Raw genomic sequence first — 22635 nt, 5'->3', positions numbered from 1 at the left:
TCAGAGAAAAATACATCAAGAAAAACACTGTCTGTGTTGATGTCTGTGGGTGACGTGTGAATCTATTCTGGTTAAGAAACTAGATTATCAATATTTTGCATGACCTAATTGTGGCTTGATTAACTTGACTTAGCCTACTTAAATTATATCAAGGACTCAACTTGCTTGATTTTCACCACACTGACTTAGATCTTGTGTGACTTAGACTTGATGGTTAAAACTTGAGACTTGCTTGTAACTTGCACATGTTAGGAGAACAAGCAGTGATGCACCACTCTGAGCTCCTTGTCACCACAACACCTGACGTCCAGGACAATGTAGCGGTCTCCTTTCTGCTTCAGGATGAGTGTGTGTGTGTGTGTGTGTGTGTATGTGTGCGCTTATGTGTGTGTGTGTGTGCATGTGTGTACATGCGTGGCTGGGCGCATGCATTTGTATTGTGTGGAGGAACAACTGCTTGGGTATTTGGATAATAAATGTAACTTTCCTGTAGCCTCAGTTGACATGAGTTTGTCTTTTGTATCCTCCAAGGAAATGATGCCTATGTTGTCAGAATCATTAGGCTACATGGGCGGCTATAGGATTACAAATGTTCCACAGATTCTGTTTCTTCCATTCATCCCAGGGATGATATTGCCTGCCAAAATATTTTCTCTATAGCCTAAGCATAACATGGCCCAGACTGTGGAAGCGTCCGATTACTTTTGGGAACCGATGGGCCCCCACATCAGAGGTGCATGATGGTCTGCATGCTCATGACCTATATTTTGAGTTGATAAACAGCTGGAATTATCCCTTATTTAGGCCTCAGATTGAGCTCTTATTCCAAGAACAAGACCAAAAACTTTCCATTGTCCCCCTACACGTTTTCTCTCATTACACTGTAGCTAGTAAAATGGCTTACGTTAATTAATAACGTTAATTCAGATGCACAGACCTAGCAACGATAGACGTACACAACGGAAAAATACCACTTGTGTAGCAAACAAAGATTGTTAAGGCGGAGCTTCCACTTAACAATCTTTGTAGCAAATACGCATCGATCGATACGCATCGAGTTCGAGAATGACGTCACCTACAGTCATAAGGCTTGGTACATTCTTCCTGGGCAGTGTGGCTTGTATCGTGCGTTTCAGCTGCTCTGCCAGGTTCTTTTGAAAACAATCCACAAACTCGCTTACATTTGTATATTTTTTCTATTCTTTCTCCTTTTGTCACAACAAAAACCTCAAAACTGAAGTTGTTTCGGTAAAGGTAAGATGTGTTTTAACTAGCAGTTTTTTTTTTAAATCAAGCCTCTTCAAAATGGCTGCTGACCGTCGTATTTTTCTGATGGCTAGCAGCTAGTCTGCTGCTAACACTAGCCGAACCCATTGGCTGACTATTAGTGCAGATTTAGCTTGTTAGCTAGCCAGCTGCTGCGTAAAATGGCGTCGTGTTTGCAGACCACGAGCATTTCTTCCCAATACCGGCATTTCAAGTCATAATGCATGTCTGATGTTATAACCCTTCATAGTATTGGTCAATGTAGAGACCTGTCAAATATTTACCCAGTAAACGTAGAAATGCACAAATATGTTGTCGGTATGTGTCTCAAATAGGTAATGTTAGCTTGCAAGTGCAGCAGCTAGACAACTGTTCGTTTTAGATGGCTAAATTAGCTAGCAAGTAAGCTAATATCAGTTTAGTTAATATTGACATCGGTAGAATCAATTGGTATTTTGGGTGTCCAGCTCATTACCTTGCCTGCTAGAGACATATTCAGCATGTGATGTGAAGATGTGGTGACAGGAGTAAAGAAATATGTACCATTAACTTGCTAGCGACAGAGCTAACTTAGACATTTAACGTTAAAGTTCGGCTTTTCAAAGTGCATTGTCAATTTTAAAACCACCTAATGCACATATAAGCAAACCATTTGCTAGCTATGTTAAGTGATGGTATTATGGTTTGCAAAATGATTTTAGGTCCCTGGTTGTTTAACATTTGTTCACGTTAAACAATATTTCTTGCGTTAGCCTTGAGAACAGAGGCATCAACAATGCTTTGTTGAACAGTTCACTAACGTTAGCAAACTAGTAGCAGCTAGATCTACCTCCTCTAGGCAAGTTTACCAAATCAAGCATATTTGTGGCATTGAAAAAATATTTTTTGTTTGCCATGACGTACATTAATTAATCAGGTAGCAGCTATTGCAGACTCGTAACAAGCGGCATTTTACTGTTTATCAAATTTGCTAGTTGGATCACTGATGGTCGCAACCCTAGATGTGTGCAAGACTAACTTAACGTTAATGTCAATCGCTGCATCACTAACATGACTGCTATAATGGCCTAACGTTAGCTGATACGTGAAAAAACTAGAAAGGTAACGTTAACGTCATCCTAAAGGCCAAAACGTTTGCCTGGAGCCTAAACACGATTCATCCAGAATTACACATTTGTTGGCACAGTTGACTTCCTTACGTTACCTCCTTCAGTTTTGTAACGCTCATGTAACACAAAGGTAACGTTAAAGTAAAGTTTTTATAAACGTGGTAAGTTATGGCGATATTTTGTAACGGGATCTAAAGCGAGTGAACTTGAGCCTTTGTTTATCATCATCTCTTGGCTAACAATGTTAGCGGGTCTTGCTAGTTGAAGCAAGTTTATAATATGCGAACTTAACAGTAGTTCATTCGAAAATGAGTTGATTTGTCTGATTACTAGTTTGTCTACGAAAGCCAGTGATTATCTAACGTTAGTAATTTTGCTATAGAAAAGTTGACTGCGATATCTGCCTTTGCTGTGTTAACTTGCGTCAATGTCTGTTTTTCCCTCAGTTCGGTTTTCCCCACCCCACCCTTTGAATATTATTCTTTTGAAGATTCTTCGTTGTCAAGCCGCCAAAGTGGAGAGTGTGATTGCAGAAGGGGGTGCTTCTCGTTTCAGGTATGTGTAGTGTAGGGTAGTTGTTTTTTTCTCAAGTATCACTGCTTGTGTTACTGTGAGGGCAGGTGTTCATACAGTTTCCACAGACACTATTTTCTCAGCTATTCTCTGATGTGTGATTGAGAGCTCTTTCTTTATTCGATGTCTGTGTTAATCATCTTGGATTCATCATCCTTAAAAATAGGTCATGTCTCTTTCGATCAATGCCAATGCCAGCATTCATTTTCCACACCCAGCTTGTGCTGTTTGCTCACGAAGATCAGCGTCTGTCCAGGCCACACTTTCACTGATTCTCCCTAAATGTGACATCTCTCCCCATTATGCACCTATTTAGTTGCCATAGAGACGAACCAATCTGCATCGGTGTTGTACAGCGTTGATCGTCGTGAGCAAGAGGACATTCTTATTGAATTAACTTGTTAATTCATGAAAACAGGGTAAAAAAAAAAAAAAAAAGTTTTTCAGAGACATGATATGCCCAATGTTTCATAGAGGATGCTTCAAGGAATCTAATGCTAATCTTACTGCACTCGTCTCCCTCGTGTGTGTGTGTGTGTGTGTGTGTGTGTGTGTGTGAGTTCTTAGTGATGTCTAGGTGATTAGTCATGATCACCATTTTATCTTTTTTTGCAGTGCTTCTTCGGGCGGAGGAGGAGGTCGGGGTGCACCTCAGCACTATCCCAAGACTGTCGGCAACAGGTACAGCCTGATGTCCTAGTTCCATCACCTGTGATATCGTAACATTAGCCGTGCATCATTTCCTGTGTCTGTTTTCCTAGCGAGTACCTGGGGAAATCCCCAGGGCCTAGCGTTCAGAGATGGGTTCCTTCAAGAAGCACTAGACGAGATGTCAACACCTCCAACGAAAAAGAACGACACGATGCTATATTCAGGAAAGTAAGAGGGTGAGTGTCTGCTTGGCAGAAAAAGAAATCAGGCACCCAGGGCACTTCTGTAAACAATCTTTGCAAACGTTACATCTGTGTTGTGTTCTGTCCGAGTGTCACTGTCATTTCCCCCTCCTCTCCCGCCTTTGCCACTTAAAGCTTTGTGTTTTGAGGCGTTACACATGCCCTGGTTGTGAGTCAGCTGATGTTTTTCAGCTCTTCAAAATTCCATGGCTGTGCCAATAAACAGTTGCCTTTTGTTCTCCCAGCAAGCAGTGGCGCTTTCCCTGACCTGACCCTTTTTTCTTTTTGCAGCATACTTAATAAGCTGACCCCTGAGAAGTTTGACAAGCTATGCCTTGAGCTCCTTAATGTGGGCGTAGATTCTAAACTCGTCCTCAAAGGAATCATCTTGCTGGTGAGTCTTTGCAGCGCAGTCCTTGTTCACGTATGGTTAAGTGCTTCATGAGCTGCATGGTGTATTCTTGTTATTATGACTGTTTTATGACATCGTTGCGAAGAAGGATTATTTTTATTTTCATGTGTTTAGCATATTTTAGTCATGATTGAATTTGGCACAGCTGATATTGCTACATTCATATAGGTTTAGAAGAAATTGCTGTTTAGAGGAAAACAATGGTATTTTTTTAATGTAATTATTTCATCTCTATAGATTGTAGACAAAGCCCTAGAAGAGCCCAAGTACAGCTCGCTCTATGCTCAGCTATGTCTGCGCTTGGCAGAGGATGCACCAAACTTTGATGGCCCAGCACTTGAGATCCAAACCTCCCAAAAGCAGAGCACAGTAAGTACTCCTGTTATTCTGTTATCCTGTTATTTTATCTGTATTTGGTAACATTTCTGCATTTTTAATTCTGAATTCTCTATATGCATACATTTTTGCAGACCTTCAGAAGACTTCTGATATCCAAGCTTCAAGATGAATTTGAAAACCGCACCAAAAATGTTGAAAGTGAGCAGTTCCTTCCTTCTGAAATGCTTTATGAACTGTTCTATGGGCCATGTTGCTGATCCTGCTGCTTGCTCTTCTGTTAGTCTACGACAAACAGGACAACCCTCTCACCTCTGAGGAGGAGGAGCAGCGAGCCATTGCCAAGATCAAGATGCTCGGCAACATTAAATTCATCGGCGAACTTGGCAAACTCGACCTCATCCACGAATCTATCCTTCATAAGTGCATCAAAACAGTATGTACACCTCATGCATACTACTTATCCTGAAGCCATCCTTTAGATATATGTATTCTTATCTGACTAGGCAATGAATGAAAAAGCCTCTAAAATGTGAATGTCTTGCATATAAATCTGCTAGTTTATATGAAGTGAATGTCTTAAGTCTGACTTAGACAGGGATAAAGGTAGACTTGTAGAAAACATCACTTGTAATCTTGATGTTTTATAAAACAGCACTTCTCAAATTTTGCTGTTGTAGATTTGGCTTTACTAGTGCAGAGTGACCGTATTTTCATTTTGGATCTTCCATACTTAGATATTCCATCTCTGTCCTCTCTTGTTCAGCTTCTGGAAAAGAAGAAGAGGGTCCAGCTCAAGGATATGGGGGAGGATCTGGAGTGCCTCTGTCAGATAATGAGAACTGTGGGGCCGAGACTCGATCATGAGAAAGCAAGGGTGAGTGCGCTGGCAACCACATCAGTGACTCACTACCGGTATCGCCCACTTTAAAAGTTGCCCTGACTAATGCCCGTCTTTCTTCTCCAGTCTTTAATGGATCAGTACTTTGGCCGTATGCAATCCTTAATGAACAACAAGGACTTGCCAGCAAGGATTCGTTTCCTGCTGCAAGATACAGTGGAGCTGCGAGAAAACAACTGGGTTCCTCGCAAAGCTTTTATTGACAACGGACCAAAGACGATTAACCAGATTCGTCAAGATGCAGTGAAGGTTCAATTTTTATATGTAAATTACCACTCATTGCATTTTATATTTCTTTGATTGCTCTATATCATATCAATGTTTTTTGTACTGTATATATTAGCATTTTGTCATGTCAATGTATTGTATTGGTACAAGTTTTGAAATACAAGCAATACTTTACTACAAAATATTGCTTAACAGGCTGTTAACTCAGACCTTCTTTTTTTTCCCCCTTTCTCAGGATTTGGGTGTCTTCATTCCGCCCATGACCCAGGGAATGAGAATGGACTTCTTTCTGGATGGCCCTTTCATGCCACCCAGGATGAAACTGGACAGAGAAACTCTTGGGGGATTGGCTGACATGTTCGGACAAATGCCAGGTGGGTAAACCCCGTCACTGATTTAAGTGTTACTTGTGGGTGGGGCGAGCGAGTGAGTGGCTCAAGGAGCGGAATTACTTATGTGTTAAAGATCACAAAGCAACATGCTGTATGTCTCAGCTAATTGGCTGTATGTGCCTGTGTTTAGGCAGTGGCATAGGGACTGGTCCCGGAGTCATTCAGGACCGTTTCTCGCCCACAATGGGCCGCCATCGCTCCAACCCGCTCTTCAATGGACACGGTGGACACATGGCTCCTCCGCCACAGTCTCAGTTTGACTTGGGCGTCAAACCGTTCATGAAAACCAACCAGGTAATAAGACCCCTTTTACCTCCATCTCAAATCTTGTGTAATGTTATCTGATGAACTGATGTCTCCAAAAATGCAGATAAAGCACATAAATATGAGGATATTGAACAGAGAATATTTCCTCAGGGTTACAATTATAGGTATAGATCATATCTGTAGGCTGTTGAAACTATTTCGGTAGTCGAATATAAATCGAATAATCGAATGTTGAAATTACTAATCGAATGTGTTCTTTTGGGGGGGATTTTTTTTTTTTTTTTAAATAATTTTAGAATAACACTACTCACAAAAAGTCAGGGATATCTGGCGATTTTAGGGTGAAATTTAATGTTTCAGTACTGAAACGTTGGACATGCACACTCAAAAGTTTAGAGAAGGTCACATTAAGTTCACCTGTCAAGTTTATAGTGGTTTTCAGGCTTATCCTGAAATTTTACCCGAAAGCCGAATATCCCTGACTTTTTGTGAGTAGTGTACTGGATGTGTTGGCTTAAGTGAATGTGTGAAAATGAAACGGTTTTGTCACGTCTGATGCACAATCTAGAAATGGCAGAAAACAATGCATGCGTGGAGATCACTCCTGACCATTTTAGAAGTGATGTGTGGAAAGTTTTTGGATTTCCATCAGAAAACAGAAAAATAACTAGTAGCCTAAAATATGTTGTAATCTTCAGAAAATGTAGGCTAAGGCCAAAATGAAATCTCACTTGAAATCAGCGGTATAAGTAGGGCTGAAACGATTCATTGAGTTACTCGAATAACTCGATTACAAAAATTACTCGAGGCAAAAACCCTGCCTCTAGCCTCGTTAAATTCCTATGACGCGCACTATACGCGCAGGGATCTGATTGTTCCACACGGACCGTTGTTCAGAAAGCACACCACTAGCGCGTGAATCATGATACATTCTGAATTTAGCTGGCGCGATGGCGGAGTCAAGATGTCCATAAATGGCAGAGAATGTCTAAAGTTTTGGGATCATTACATACTCAAAAAAGAAAAGAACAAGCATCTGAATCGAAAACATCCACTCCATGCTGTTTCACCAAGCGTCAATAAAGTAGGCTATCTATTTATCTATCAATCTATCTAACCTATCTACCGGTATCTACGTAGCCTATAGCCTACATTGATGTTGGCTGATTTTAATCACATATTGTATTTGTAGATGTCGTGATATAATGTTTAGCTTTGATGTTTTTAAGTAGTAAACTTATTCACCTTCAATTGCAAGACAGTATGCCTAAAAAAGAACCCCTTCTTACACACATGCATGCACCCTCATCTTCCCTCACGCACCGCACACGTGTACACACACACACACACACACACACACACAGGTTGCTAGGTTAGCAATAGGCTCACCCCAGAAATTATTTTGTAGTAGCCTAATGGTATGCTATTTTTTAGTAGCCTAATGGTAAAATTATTTGTTAGTAGCCTAATGGCAAATGCTGCAGGTGTAGAAATCTACATAAAACAGATATTTACTTTGATGTCAGGTCTAGATTACAGCATGAAACTTGTTGTGCATATTAATACATTAAATTGCTTTCCCTCTTCTCCCTCCCAGCACTTCACAACATAGTATGGACAGCTTTGATCGCCCAGTCATGCACAAGAGGCTGCAATTTTACAGAGAGCATTTTGAACATTATGTAATTGTTGGCACTGGCACTTATAAACACTAAATGGGTAAATTGCAATAAATGGGCTTAGTTTTGGAGCCAAATGTTGGAGTTAGAATAAATACCTCTGTGCCAATTGCTTGATCATTTTACAGCCATGTCATTTTCGTTATGCATTATCCGATTAATCGATCGATAAAGCGCTAGATTAATCGATTACAAAAAGAATCGATAGCTGCAGCCCTAGGTATGAGCGGTATTCTTGATTTTCTACCGCGGTAAGAAAAAATCCATACTGTCCCAGCGTTGATGGTGGCATTGGCAATGCATAAGCCCGTTTATACAGTAGAGGTGCATAGTAAATATTAATAATAGGCCAAATTTGAGCATTAAATATTCAAATATAAATCAATTATTAAAAATAATAATGAATGAAATTTAAATGGGATTATAGAGGAAGATTGACAGCCCTCATCTGTATATGGCATGACTTCACAGATAATCTATAGCCATCTATGCAATCAGTTGTTAATATTTCTGTGGCCTTTCTTTGTACAGGGACAGAATCAGCATTTCCACAATCAGAACCAGAGCCACCCATCCCAGCAGCAGGCCCAGTCAAAGGACATGCCTCCCAGGTTTATCAAGAAAGGACAGCTTAATGCAGATGAGGTACGAGCGGGTGGATTCGCTACACAGCAGCCTCATGCAGTGTGCCCGGTGATTATAAAAAGACGCGTTATTCTGACGGATCCCCCCCTGCTGTCTGTTCTCTGGCTTTTCTTCTCTCTCGCTAGTCTCCCCCTTTGCTATGTCTATCTGTTTTCTCCTCTGTCTCTCCATCTACGACCGCCAGCAGGTCCACTGATTGCGATTATGAGAGATGAGGGCACAACTTTAAACCTCATATGACTTTTCTCCTACTTTGTTGCTCTGATGCTGACGTGTCCTTCTTGACCCCCACCCCTCCCTGCCCCTCCCCACCCATCTCCCTATAGATCAGTCTGAGACCAGCACACTCCTTCCCCGTTAACAAAAACCAAGTGCCAAAGCTGCAGCCTCAGATCCCCACCATGATTCCTCCAAGTGCGCAGCCACCCCGCACCCAGACCCCTCCTCTTGGACAGGTTTGTATTGTATTATATTGTATTGTATTGTATTTGTACAGGCCTTATTGGGACTGCTACACATGTTTATCCACCTGTGCCTGCTGTGCTACGAACCTCATTTGATCTCCTGATTTGTTACCTGAATGTGTAACTGAGCTAGCCGGATTACTGATCGAATCAAGAGGATGATGAGCCTGGCTGCTCTCCATTAGGTAGAGCATTAAGGAAAAAAGCGGACAGCTTTTGAGAGAGTGCATTGTCATTCCTTTAATATGCTTTATCCACAGCCTCAACTTGGTCTGAAAACCAACCCCCCTGTGATCCAGGAAAAACCTCAGAAGACCAACAAGAAACCTGCCCCTGCAAAGGAGGAACTCCTCAAAATGACAGTAAGCAGATTTCTCAACTAGGTTTTGCGGTTTTCCTCTTCCGTTAGTGGTGGTGTAAAGAAGACTCAGTACATGTACAAGAGAAAACAAAGTTACCCTATGTGGCTGGTTCTCACTAGTCTGACTGACTTGTTTGGTTTTCATACATGTTTTGTACATTGTGCCTTACCAAAATTGCTTTTGTTGATAAAAGTCTTATGTGGTAGTATCAATGGAAACACTAAATTGCCATGGAAACATGCAAACCTTATCTGTTTATACTAGGTTATGGTAAAAACAAAAGAAGGTGACCAATATTTTAAATTCTCAGGAGACCATTGTGACGGAGTATCTAAACAAGAAGAACATGGATGATGCAGTGAATGGGATCCGAGAAATGAAAGCACCCAAGCATTTCCTGCCAGAGATGTTAAGCAAAATCATTGTGTGCTCTCTGGAGAGGTCTGATGAGGACAAAGAGCAGGCCAGCGCCTTTATCAACACCCTCCGCACTGAGGGCCTAGTTACGGGCGAGAACTTCATGCAGGTACGTATGCTTCATGCGGCCCTTACAGAACTTGGCACTATAGACCGGTTTCAGGTCCCTAACAACCGTAGTCAAGAACGAACTCGGAGGACAAGCACTAGTTGTTTACACTGGCAGCGCATAGAAAACAAGCTGGCTGAACTTGATATAAGATGAAGAATAAAAACATATTGCCGAAATATTTCGGTGTAGCCGAGTCTGGATTGTTTTCATCTAGAGGTGTTGCGGATTTACCTATGAAAAAGCAACGGATTTTACTAAAGGTAAACATGTGGCCAGTCACTGTAAAGTTAGGTTAGGCTTAAGCTAATGTTAGCGTTAGGGCTTCGACTGCACAAACAATTAGTTTAGATTTAGTGGGAACATTACCTACTCAAAGGGTACATAATGACAGGGGTGGACAATCATTTCCCCCTGAGGTCAGAGGATAATTACTTTGATAAAGTAGGCTATGCTGGCCACACATTGAACGATTGACTGAAATAACGTTACAATGTACAAAATGCATTGTGCTAGATGTTAACTGACAGGACAGGAGCCTATGACAGATTAGCTATAAGTTAGGCTACCTTATAGTAGGCCTATGCAATAACGTTACTTGCAAGCCCATGTCTTCTTTTTTTAAACAAACAACTCAAATGGAGTGTCAACTTTAACTTCAGGCTAGAAGCTACCCTGCATATTGTCATTTGCGTGAAATATAGGCTAACGTTAGCCTCCGTTCTCATGGATCATAAGTCTCTCATTAAAATTATATGCTGAGGAATATGATAAAAAAAAACACTTTGTTAACGTCACTACCCTATGTTATTTAGCCTACATGACTTGAGTTTTTCCTCTTGAGCATGAAGATAACATTTGTGGCATAACTTCGTAGCTTCATAATGCATGCTTCGTATCGAAATGTCTAGCACCTAGGCCTGCCTACTTTATTGGCGTTTTAAACATTTTTAGCTTTGAATGAATGAAATGTCTCCTGTACCACACAGGGGAATTTCCGTCTGCTTTTCTCTGCCAAAAGTTAACAATTTTCAAGCTCCTTGCGTCTTTCTCTCAATGTATTGCTATACGGCTCTGGGTTTGCTTGTCCTCCGAGTTCGTCCTTAACGACGGTTGTTAGGGACCTGAAACCGGTCTATATGAGGGATGAGCGCTAGATCTCTGGATAAGTCTTCCCATTCTTAACACGTGCTTCACTATTAATAGGCGTGTTTCCACTGCAGGTAATCAGCCCCCTACCCAGGTAAAGGGGACAGGTACAGGACCACTTCGCTTTTCAGCTTTTGTGTTTTCATTGTTTACAAGACCTACAGGACCTACCCATACGCAGCCTTTTTTGCTGCACGATCGCAACGCTAATTAGATTAACTAAAATGGCATAGCAGCTGCAGCAATTACTCTCCCCACACTGATACACATTTGCTACGTCCTTTATTATCATTTTGGTTATGTGCAGAGACAGTGACCTAAACATTCGTACTACCTAAATTAGCCTATTTTTAGCGGACATTTGTTCATTCAGTGTAGGCTACCTCAACTCAACAAGCTAATAGCCTAACCTAATTTAGCTGAAATTGACATCTGCCTTGCTGGGTTTTAAATAAAATGTGCTTGTCGTCTTCGCAAACCTCGTTTACATTTCGCACTTTTCGGGGCCGTGCTGAAGGACCTACCCTGAGACATGGACTTGATTCAGCCCCGTAGAAGCTCCCAGAAAGTCATGTTGCTGGGGAAAAGCCCTTATGTAGGGTTTGTGTGTGTTTGTCGCTCTGCAAAGATACTTGGAAAAAGACAAGTGTAAACAGAGTCTTTGACAGCTTGTCATTTTGTGTTCTGTGCAGGCTCTCCTGAATGTGCTGGACCAGTGTCCCAAGATCGAAGTGGACATCCCGCTGGTGAAGTCCTACCTGGCGCAGTTTGCGGCAAGGGCCATCATGGCAGAGCTGGTGACCGTGGCCGAGCTTGGCCACCCGCTGGAGAATGGCACCCACTTCCCCTTCTTCTTGCTCTGCTTGCAGCAGGCTTCTAAGCTGAAGGACCGCGAGTGGCTCATTGACCTCTTCCAGCAGAGCAAGGTCAACATGCAGAAGATGCTCCCTGGTAGGTGATCATGGTTACCTCTACTAATCCATACAGTTTGGTTTTGCTTGCATTGGACACATTAAATTTTTCTATTCTCAGCTCTAACAGTTGCTCTCCTCCCGGCAGAGATCGACCAGAATAAGGATCGCATGTTGGAGATCCTGGAGGGCAAGGGCCTGAGCTTCCTGTTCCCCCTGCTGAAGCTGGAGAAGGAGCTGCTGAAGCAGATCAAGGCAGACCCCTCCCCTCAGGCCATCTACAAGTGGATCAAAGACAACATCTCCCCCAAACTGCACACTGACAAGGGCTTCATCAACATCCTCATGACCAGGTGAGTGCTTGTGAAATAATGTGATTGTCGTAGGTCACTGACTTATCTAACTCAAAGACCCATTGGCATTTTAAGCTGTTTTTCAAGAGAAGGGCCAATATTTTAGTGCTTGGTTTTATTCCTAAGAAGAAGCTTGTCATCTGCATCCCCCTCGTTTTGCCCTCCACCTCAGCTTCCTACAGTACATCTCTCATGAGATGGGCCTGTCGGACATTGAGGACCAGCTGGCAGCCCCCTCCAAAGAACAGCTGGAGCAGGAGAAGCAGCTGTTGCTGGCGTTCAAGCCAGTCATGCAGAAGTTCCTGCATGACCACACGGACCTTCAGGTCAGCGCCCTCTATGCGCTTCAGGTGCACTGCAATGCCTGCTCCTTCCCCAAGGGTAAGTCTTGTTTCTCTGGCTCCCATACGAAGAACTTAATCAACTGGGTCCTGAGCTACCATTCCAACTCTCCTCTTTCTGCATTTCAGGCATGCTGCTGCGCTACTTTGTCAACTTTTACGATATGGAGATCATTGAAGAAGAAGCCTTCCTAGCATGGAAAGAAGACATCACCCAAGAATTCCCTGGAAAAGGAAAAGCACTGTTCCAGGTATGGACATTCAAACTTAGCAATTATCTTTACTAAGCAGATAAATCTGATGTTTAAAAGTCCTGATACAGCTTCAAACATGTTAATGTGTGTATGTGATTGTGTGTCCCAGGTGAACCAGTGGCTGACCTGGTTGGAAACAGCTGAGGAAGAGGAGTCTGAAGAGGAAGGAGACTGAGAAACCAGCCAAAGCCTCAGAGTGTAGAACCTTCTGGATGAATACTGCAATATTGACCCCTTCCCTCCCTCCCTCCATCCCTCCACTCTCCCTCCCAGCCCCATAATCCAGAACACACAACCACTTGACATGCCCCCTGCTGCTCAACTCGTACTGTACACTATAAAGCATTATGAAGACATAAGAGTTATACCAGTGAGGCCATTTGTTTTGCTTCTAGCATCGAAAATATGCTGCATGACAAGACATCTTTAGGTTTTGTGTTATGGTTGTGAGCGTGTCTGTGTGCGAGCGAGATCTATGGGAATGGGTAGACTGCACCACAGAACTCAACAGGCGACTGTGTTCCTCAGGGTTTACTGGCATGGTTGAACAATATGTCATTGGTTTCCAGGTGTGTGTCCCCTGTTACCTTCTTGAAAACCGTCAGAGGTTGTGTGAAACAGGGAGAGGGAGAGCCGTCTGTTGACGTATAGATATTTAGACCACAACTCGTGTTTAATTCTCTTGTTCTCATGGATCTGTTACCTGCTTTCTCCTCGTTGCCCATAGAGAATTGTGATGAGGAACACAGACTTATTGTTGAGTGTGTGGCTCCATCTTCCCCTGTCAGTAGTACAGTTATCTACAGCCTTCTCCATCGCATTGTACTGGAGTGATTTGCAATACCTACACAAGCCTGTCAGTTACAAAAGAATCTCTTTAAGGTAATCAGCAAGTTTATTGTATTTGCGTTTTTTTTTTTTTTGTTTTTTTTTAAGGCTCTGTTTCTACCTCTTCAGTTCCTAGGCTTTCTTTTTATTTCTCTTCTGACTCATCTGTACTTAAGAGGTGTGCTCCCGTTCACTACTGTCATCTGCAATGCCCTGGTCAGTGCACCAGTCACCAGGGAGGACCTGGTCTGTGGACAGACTCCACCTCCGAGCCCTGCAGGGCAGTAGCTCTCAGGTGCTTCTTGGGGGGGATGTCCATCGACTGTGTGAAGTGCAACACTGGCCTATGAAGCCGTCAGTGTCTGTCCCTCTTTTTTTCCTTGGCACGCCCACTCCTTTCTCCACTCAGTATTTTGTAAGGTATTGAATTTTGCTATTTTGTTTCTTTTTTTGTCAATTCTGTTTTTCCTTTTCTTAAATAATGGCAGTAAAGAAAATCTGATCTATCCTGCAAAAAGCCTTGGGCTGCCTCCCATTAAAATGGGCAAAACTAAGCATTTTAACCTGCCTTTTTTTAATTTGGTGAATAAATGTTGAGATAATGAATTGGTTCGGAACTCTACCTCCATGCACATCTGGAGAGATTTCTTTTTTTAAGGCTTTTACCCTTGTCAAGAAGAAATGTAATTGACAAGTGATTGAAAACGGTGAAGGAGAAGGTGCATTGTCCTCGATCAGTGGGGCTTCCTCTGATGTGAGCACAGCTTTGCTTCTGTAAAACTCTAAATGGCTTAGATCATGTAACTGTAAGGATGTTTTAAAATGCTCGATTGTGCACCACTGTTGCTTAACTCATTAAAGGTTAACACTTGATCACCAAGAAAGTACATTGTGTGAGTAGTGACAAGTAATTTCTAGAAACAAGCATTTATATATTTTTTCCATGGAAACCGTTATAGGCGGATTTGAGAATCTACACATTTTTTTAGTAGAGCCTACTACACTGATTCAACCATATATACAGTGTGGATTCAACCAGCATCTCCATTCAAATCCTGATTGACGTCATTCCTCATCGGTGGGGATCCGTAAGTATTCCAGATTCGTCAAGATGCATTGAAGGTTCAATTTTTTTTTTATGTAAATTACCACTCATTGCATTTTATATTTCTTTGCTGTATATCATATCAATGTGATTTGTACTGTATATATTAGCATTTTGTCATGTCAATGTATTGTATTGTTACAAGTTTTGAAATGCAAGCAATACTTTACTACAAAATATTGCTAAACAGGCTGTTAACTCAGACCTTTTTTTTTTTTTTCCCTTTCTCAGGATTTGGGTGTCTTCATTCCGCCCATGACCCAGGGAATGAAAATTGACTTCTTTCTGGATGGCCCTTTCATGACACCCAGGATGAAACTGGACAGAGAAACTCTTGGGGGATTGGCTGACATGTTTCGGACAAATGCCAGGTGGGTAGACCCCGTCACTGATTTTAGTGTTACTTGTGGGTGGGGCGAGCGTGTGAGTGGCTCAAAAAGCGGAATTACTTATGTGTTAAAGATCACAAAGCAACATGCTGTATGTCTCAGCTAATTGGCTGTATGTGCCTGTGTTTAAGCAGTAGCATAGGGACGGGTTCCGGAGTCATTCAGGACCGCTTCTCACCCACAATGGGCCGCCATCGCTCCAACCCGCTCTTCAATGGACACGGTGGACACATGGCTCCTCAGCCACAGTCTCAGTTTGACTTGGGCGTCAAACCGTTCATGAAAACCAACCATGTAATAAGACCCCTTTTACCTCCATCTCAAATCTTGTGTAATGTTATCTGATGAACTGATGTCTCCAAAAATGCAGATAAAGCACATAAATATGAGGATATTGAACAGAGAATATTCTCTCAGGGTTACAATAATAGGTATAGATCATATCTGTAGGCTGTTGGAACTATTTCGGTAGTTGAATATAAATCGAATAATCGAATGTTGAAATTGCTAATCGAATGTGTGTTTTTGGGGGGATTTTTTTTTTTTTTTAATTTTTTATACACACTACTCACAAAAAGTCAGGGATATCTGGCTTTCGGGTGAAATTTAATGTTTCAGTACTGAAACGTTGGACGTGCGCACTCAAAAGTTTAGAGAAGGTCACATTAAGTTCACCTGTCAAGGTTATAGTGGTTTTTAGGTTTATGAACTTTATCCTGAAATTTCACCCAAAAGCCGAATATCCCTGACTTTTTGTGGGTAGTGTATGTGTTGGCTAACTTAAGTGAATGTGTGATAACGAAACGGTTTTGTCACGTCTGATGCACAATCTAGAAATGGCAGAAAACAAGGCACGTACGGAGATAATCACTTCTGACCATTTTAGAAGTGATGTGTGGAAGGTTTTTGGATTTCCATCAGAAAACAGAAAAATAACTAGTAGCCTAAAATATGTTGTAATGTGCAGAAAATGTAGGCTAAGGCCAAAATGAAATCTCACTCGAAATCAGCAGTATAAGCGGTATTGCTTTTCAACCGTCGTAAGAAAAAATCCATACTGTCCCAGCATTGATGGTGGCATTGGCAATGCATAAGCCCGTTTATACAGTAGAGGTGCATAGTAAATATTAATAATAGGCCAAATTTGAGCAATTCGCGCTGGATGCTGCATGACTCAACATTGACCCTCCCGCTGGATGCTGCGTAGCGCAACATTGACCCTCCCGCTGGATGCTGCGTAGCGCAGCATGCTTTTTATTTCATGTTTCTAGGTGCTACAGAGGCTTAGATATTAAATTTTGGTAGACGTTGACAATTTTTAGTATGTTTTCAGAAAACCCTCAGGAAATAAGGTTATTTAGTCTAGAATGCCATAGGATTCTATAGGTGTTTTTAGTAGGCATTTTAGGAGTAAATGGGTTAAATATTCAAATATAAATCAATTATTAAAAATAATAATGAATGAAATTTGAATGGGATTATAGAGGAAGTTTGACAGCCCTAACCTGTATATGGCATGACTTCACAGATAATCTATAGCCATCTATGCAATCAGTTGTTAATATTTCTGTGGCCTTTCTTTGTACAGGGACAGAATCAGCATTTCCACAATCAGAACCAGAGCCACCCATCCCAGCAGCAGGCCCAGTCAAAGGACATGCCTCCCAGGTTTATCAAGAAAGGACAGCTTAATGCAGATGAGGTACGAGCGGGTGGATTCGCTACACAGCAGCCTCATGCAGTGTGCCCGGTGATTATAAAAAGACGCGTTATTCTGACGGATCCCCCCCTGCTGTCTGTTCTCTGGCTTTTCTTCTCTCTCGCTAGTCTCCCCCTTTGCTATGTCTATCTGTTTTCTCCTCTGTCTCTCCATCTACGACCGCCAGCAGGTCCACTGATTGCGATTATGAGAGATGAGGGCACAACTTTAAACCTTATATGACTTTTCTCCTACTTTGTTGCTCTGATGCTGACGTGTCCTTCTGACCCCCACCCCTCCCTGCCCCTCCCCACCCATCTCCCTATAGATCAGTCTGAGACCAGCACACTCCTTCCCCGTTAACAAAAACCAAGTGCCAAAGCTGCAGCCTCAGATCCCCACCAAGTGCACAGCCACCCCGCACCCAGACCCCTCCTCTTGGACAGGTTTGTATTGTATTGTATTGTATTGTATTTGTACAGGCCTTATTGGGACTGCTACACATGTTTATCCACCTGTGCCTGCTGTGCTACGAACCTCATTTGATCTCCTGATTTGTTACCTGAATGTGTAACTGAGTTAGCCGGATTACTGATCAAATCAAGAGGATGATGAGCCTGGCTGCTCTCCATCAAGCCCGTCAGTTACAAAAGAATCTCTTTAAGGTCATCAGCAAGTTTATTGTAGTTGAGTTTTTTTTTTTGTAATTTTTTTTTTTTTTAGATGCTGTTTCTACCTCTTCAGTTCCTAGGCTTTCTTTTATTTCTCTTCTGACTCATCTGTACTTAAGAGGTGTGCTCCCGTTCACTGCTGTCATCTGCAATGCCCTGGTCAGTGCACCAGTCACCAGGGAGGACCTGCAGGGCAGTAGCTCTCATGTGCTTCTTGGGGGGGATGTCCATCGACTGTGTGAAGTGCAACACTGGCCTATGAAGCCGTCAGTGTCTGTCCCTCTTTTTTTCCTTGGCACGCCCACTCCTTTCTCCACTCAGTATTTTGTAAGGTATTGAATTTTGCTATTTTGTTTCTTTTTTTGTCAATTTTGTTTTTCCTTTTCTTAAATAATGGCAGTAAAGAAAATCTGATCTATCCTGCAAAAAGCCTTGGGCTGCCTCACATTAAAATGGGCAAAACTAAGCATTTTAACCTGCCTTTTTTTAATTTGGTGAATAAATGTTGAGATAATGAATTGGTTCGGAACTCTACCTCCATGCACATCTGGAGAGATTTCTTTTTTTAAGGCTTTTACCCTTGTCAAGAAGAAATGTAATTGACAAGTGATTGAAAACGGTGAAGGAGAAGGTGCATTGTCCTCGATCAGTGGGGCTTCCTCTGATGTGAGCACAGCTTTGCTTCTGTAAAACTCTAAATGGCTTAGATCATGTAACTGTAAGGATGTTTTAAAATGCTCAATTGTGCACCACTGTTGCTTAACTCATTAAAGGTAAACACTTGATCACTTATTTTTTCCAGCAGTCATTTGAGAATCTACACATGAGTAGAGCCTACTACACTGATTCAACCAGCATCTCCATTCAAATCCTGATGAAGTCATTCCTCATCCGTGGGGATCCAGAAGTATTCCACCACTTTCCTGCTCCTCCGAGCTGGCCATGGGTCCGGAGTTTCTGCTGCCATGGGTGAAAGGTCACTGAAGTAAGAGGGACCAGAGTCCCTCCCTACCCGAGGTGCAGACACTCTGAACATGGTCCTGGGGGCAGAGGGGTGCAAATGAGTCATCACTCTTCTGTGGTGTTCTGAACATCAGACCAGTTCCACTCAATTAGATTAATGATCAGAGGTAGTTTGCTATACCTTTACATTTATTCATTTAGCAGATGCTATTATCCGTTGTCCCTAGAGGAGCTCAGGGTTAAGTGCCTTGCTCAAGGGCACACCGGTGGAAGCTGGGAATTGAAGCCACAACTATTCAGGCTGCAGCATGCTAGCCCAGCTCAGCCACTGCACTACCACTGCCCCGGCTATAGATAATTGTGCACCCTAATTTCATGAATTTATTCTTTTTTAAAAATACAACCTTTTATGTGGATGAGTCTAAGGTGACGGTACCTTGATGATGAGCTTGTCTCTGTGTCATCACTGGCTGGTTCTGGCGTGGAGATATACACAGGATCTCCTTCCTGTAGACAGCAGGGGAATGCTTGGTATGAGTAACTTCTGCATGAGCAATTACTAGCTTAATACTTGGATGTTGTAAGAAGCACTCATGCACCTGAACCATGTTTCCATTGAATAACAATTACCGTAAAGTTCCTTGGGGCACCATCTGAGTTCTTCAGGATTTTAACCCTCTGGTCACTTTCAGTCATGCATAAGACGTAGCTCTTAATGTTTGCCTGACACTAAGAAAAGAAAAATAGTTATATTTTGTAAATGTATTTTTCTGTACAATCCTTTTGAGAAGTTTTGAGAAGCTTGTGAAGAGCTTGGTTTGCTCATCCCCACCAAGCTCTTTTAAAACCCTTTCTAATTCATTCACAGAACCAACATGTCAACACCATAGTCCCCCTCACCCTGGTCACGAAGATTAGGACCCTGGGATTAAATACCACGCTGTCCAGTCACAGGTGGTCTGACATGACACATCAACCATCAGTACACTGACTCACTGCTTTGTTTCGGCGCTGGGCCTTGAGGTCCTCCTGAGCCTTGAGGATGTTCTCGAGCGTCTGGTGCTTCTCCCTCCAGCCCAGGCACTCGCTGGTGCGCTCGTCCCGCTCTCTCTCTGCCAGCCGCCTGGCCTGCTCGGCCTCCTGCTGCGCTTTACTGGACCCCTCGCTCTGCTCCTCCGCAGCTAGAGCTCTGCGTCTGGAGCTCACCTCCCTGGAGACAGGAGAACACCAGACATACACACTCAGACAGACAGACAGACATGAGGAGACAAGAGGCACATTCAGTGGCCTGACCAGATAAGAACAGACCAAACTGGAGCAGTGGTGTAGTCTACGTGATACGCAGGACATCACCATCTCAGTATACCCACTTAAAATAGGCTAGGATACTGTAAGTATTAACATTTGGGGTTGATCACAGTATACCCGCTACAGCTAACAAGACTACATCACAGTATACCTACAATTAACTAGACTACATCACAGTATATCCACTACAGCTAACTAGACTACATCACTGAACATGAGTATACAGAAGGCTGAGACATGAGATGATTAATACACAGAGGCTGTCATATTGTCCATTGTTATACCTTTGTTGAATGTTGAAGGTACTTTTGGTCAGTAGTAGCAAAGTGACCCATATTTCTTGTCTATGTGTGTTTTGTTTTCACAGAAGCGTGTGTGGTTGTAATTGGCTGGAGCTGTGTGATGTGAAACTAGGTCAAATACTTCTGAATGAATATGTACCGCAAAAATCTCAGTAGGCAGAGAGGTCTGCTCTTTAAACAACCACACGAAACAAGTCTGCACAAAATTCTAGTTCATGAAATAAATAATTTGTAAGCTTCCTTCAGACCTGAATTTTTCACAACTGTCAGAATGTTCAGGGTGTCTTAGGTTGTCTAAGGTTAGGTACCAAAGCTGTTATCACAATACTTACTATGAATACATACTTTGAAGGGGACATTATTACACCCCACCCCGCCCTGCCCCCTCCCATATGAAGATATAAATTAGGGTATTGCTTAACAAGTAGCTACTATAGACTATTGTTAACTAGATTACATTGTATATAAGGCTGTATCATTTTCTATGTTATGTGATCATGTAAACAATATTCAAACCCCCTCACCCCCCCCCCCCTCCCCTCATGCATGATCACCATGGTAATATAGCCACACAGAGCACAAAGGCATACCCAGACAGCACATGCAGTTGTTGCACAAACAAGTTTTTGAATATTTGCTACTTTGACCACAATATCTGGACTTATTTTCTATACCAATGCACAGATTTATGTTCATATGATTGTAGTTATGGTGGTAATTTTTTCAACCCTCAATGGCATAACATATAATGGCACATACAAATGAGAAAAAACAGTCTTATTAGACATTATTGTTTAAAAGAAAACCGATCACCCCATGTGTTAGTGAGTTTTTACATAATAGAATGGCAGGAACTGATTTCACCCGTCGTGCACATTTGTTGCCCCCCCAAAGTTGACTCCATGGCTACGGCCTTTTCTTGTACCACTACTAGCCAGAGGGGGGCAGCAGATATCTAACACAAACCAAACCAAGTAGAGAACTTCAGGGAACACACGTACACACACATTTTCTCATACATATCTATACACTACACTATATACATACACACACACACACACACAAACTTTTGATTGGATAATATAACAGGTGATCTCACTTCTCTTTGATCTTCACATTCTCCTCTGTGAGTTCCTTCAGCCGATGCCGCAGATTGTTCCTCTCCTCCTCCAGTCCTCGGTTCTCCTCCAGCAGAACGTGCTTCTCAGAGGATACTCTGTCCAGCTTCAGCTTTGTTTCAAAGTAGTTCTTCTCTGCTTTGGCTAACAACAGCTGGACATCTGTGTGCTATGAAAGATTTAGTGCAAATTTTGATCATATGAATCATTACACATTTATATCAGTTGACTTATTGTTGAGTCCTGATTTAACCTTGTCTGTTCACTGCAAGAATAATATCAGTCATATCATTTCACCCCCTGACTATGTAATGCAGTACTATGTGTCGTGTGTGTGTGTGTGTGTGTGTTAGTTGCGTTGTGTAATATGCATGTGTGTAAGTCAGCATGACTATGTTTGACATGCCTCTTTTTTGAGCTGCTGCATTTCGTCATTCAGTTTGGCCCTGTTGTCCAGTGCTAAGTCCATCTCCTGACGGCTGTCCATGGCTCGTGCCTCCGCCACTGCCCGGCTCTTCTCTGCCTCTCCGCGCTTCAGCTCTGCGTCCTCTGCTGCCCGTGAGCACAGTGTGGCCCTCTGCTGGCTCAGGTGCAGCTTCTGTTTCAGCTGTCAGAGGGAATCGGCACACACACCAGGTTCACACAATTCAATGTTTGAATGCTCCCAAGGCCCTGTGTTCCCTCCGCTAGAGCCTGAGTTTTAAGATTTCCTCAGGCACAAATTCTCTCAACACTGTTCTTTGTGTCTGCTATCTTTTTGGAATTTGGCCAAGTGCATGTAAATCAGAGCCAACGCCATAGTTGTTGTTTTTACGTTGTGGGAATGTAACACCAAGAAGATTATGGACTGTGGGAACATAGAACATATGAACCATGTCATGGGCAGTGGTTGCTATGCCGACACCCCACCAAAGCCTTACCTCTTTCACCTGGGCCTGTAGCTCCTGGTTAAGGTTGCGCAGGTTCCTCATGGTCAGCTCGTTCTCTGTCCTCATCATGATCCTCTCCATGTAGATCTCATTGGACAGGTACTTGTTCTCCTTCCTCAGGTCCTCACACTCCTGCACAGGAGTCAGATGCAGTCATGTGTCAGAACATCACAGAGACCTGCCTGCGCTGTACAGTGTTGTTTCACAGGTCTCATGTTCATTATCACTGAAACATCATACCCACATTTCCTACTTGTTCAAC

The 22635-nt window shown here is 42.5% G+C and overlaps 2 protein-coding genes and 2 non-coding genes across 11 annotated transcripts; all 4 read left to right on the top strand.

The window, feature by feature from the left end:
• Positions 1–1565: 1565 nt before the first annotated feature.
• Positions 1566–14776, top strand: eif4g2b (eukaryotic translation initiation factor 4, gamma 2b). The gene is made up of 21 exons (XM_076273114.1): positions 1566–1584; positions 2822–2930; positions 3564–3629; positions 3710–3835; positions 4133–4235; positions 4491–4622; positions 4724–4790; positions 4874–5025; positions 5356–5466; positions 5557–5739; positions 5954–6092; positions 6241–6404; positions 8588–8701; positions 9028–9156; positions 9426–9527; positions 9838–10053; positions 11895–12153; positions 12262–12466; positions 12639–12847; positions 12937–13058; positions 13171–14776. Exons 1-21 carry the CDS (start codon positions 1566–1568, stop codon positions 13234–13236), a joined length of 2793 nt encoding a protein of 930 aa, XP_076129229.1. The 3' UTR covers positions 13237–14776.
• Positions 8743–8922, top strand: LOC143110415 (small nucleolar RNA SNORD97). Its single transcript, XR_012984149.1, has one exon. It is a non-coding gene; the product is annotated as a small nucleolar RNA SNORD97 (small nucleolar RNA).
• A 286-nt stretch (positions 14777–15062) lies between the features above and the next one.
• Positions 15063–20566, top strand: LOC143102464 (eukaryotic translation initiation factor 4 gamma 2-like). 8 transcript variants are annotated; one of them, XR_012982594.1, is made up of 6 exons: positions 15063–15365; positions 15515–15677; positions 16972–17133; positions 17411–17528; positions 17806–18770; positions 19585–20566. XR_012982594.1 is itself a non-coding variant. In XM_076266071.1 (5 exons), the coding sequence occupies exons 1-5, from the start codon at positions 15250–15252 to the stop codon at positions 18090–18092; spliced, it is 843 nt and encodes a 280-aa protein (XP_076122186.1). In that variant the 5' UTR covers positions 15063–15249; the 3' UTR covers positions 18093–20566. The 8 variants fall into 8 exon arrangements, 5 of the variants coding, with proteins under 5 accessions (XP_076122186.1, XP_076122194.1, XP_076122213.1 ...); XR_012982593.1 differs by having other exon boundaries at positions 17806–18883; XR_012982592.1 differs by having other exon boundaries at positions 17806–20106; positions 20392–20566.
• LOC143110410 (small nucleolar RNA SNORD97) lies at positions 17127–17306 on the top strand. Its single transcript, XR_012984148.1, has one exon. It is a non-coding gene; the product is annotated as a small nucleolar RNA SNORD97 (small nucleolar RNA).
• Positions 20567–22635: the final 2069 nt, after the last annotated feature.

This window comes from Alosa pseudoharengus, unplaced genomic scaffold (assembly GCF_046254945.1).
Source record: "Alosa pseudoharengus isolate Yale_2024_CS ecotype anadromous, Long Island Sound unplaced genomic scaffold, YU_APseudo_1.1 YU_APseudo_1.1_scf_10, whole genome shotgun sequence".
NCBI classification, from domain to species: domain Eukaryota; kingdom Metazoa; phylum Chordata; class Actinopteri; order Clupeiformes; family Clupeidae; genus Alosa; species Alosa pseudoharengus.
The sequence above is the reverse complement of the archived record's forward strand: the minus strand, read 5'-3'. Positions and strand labels throughout refer to the sequence as shown.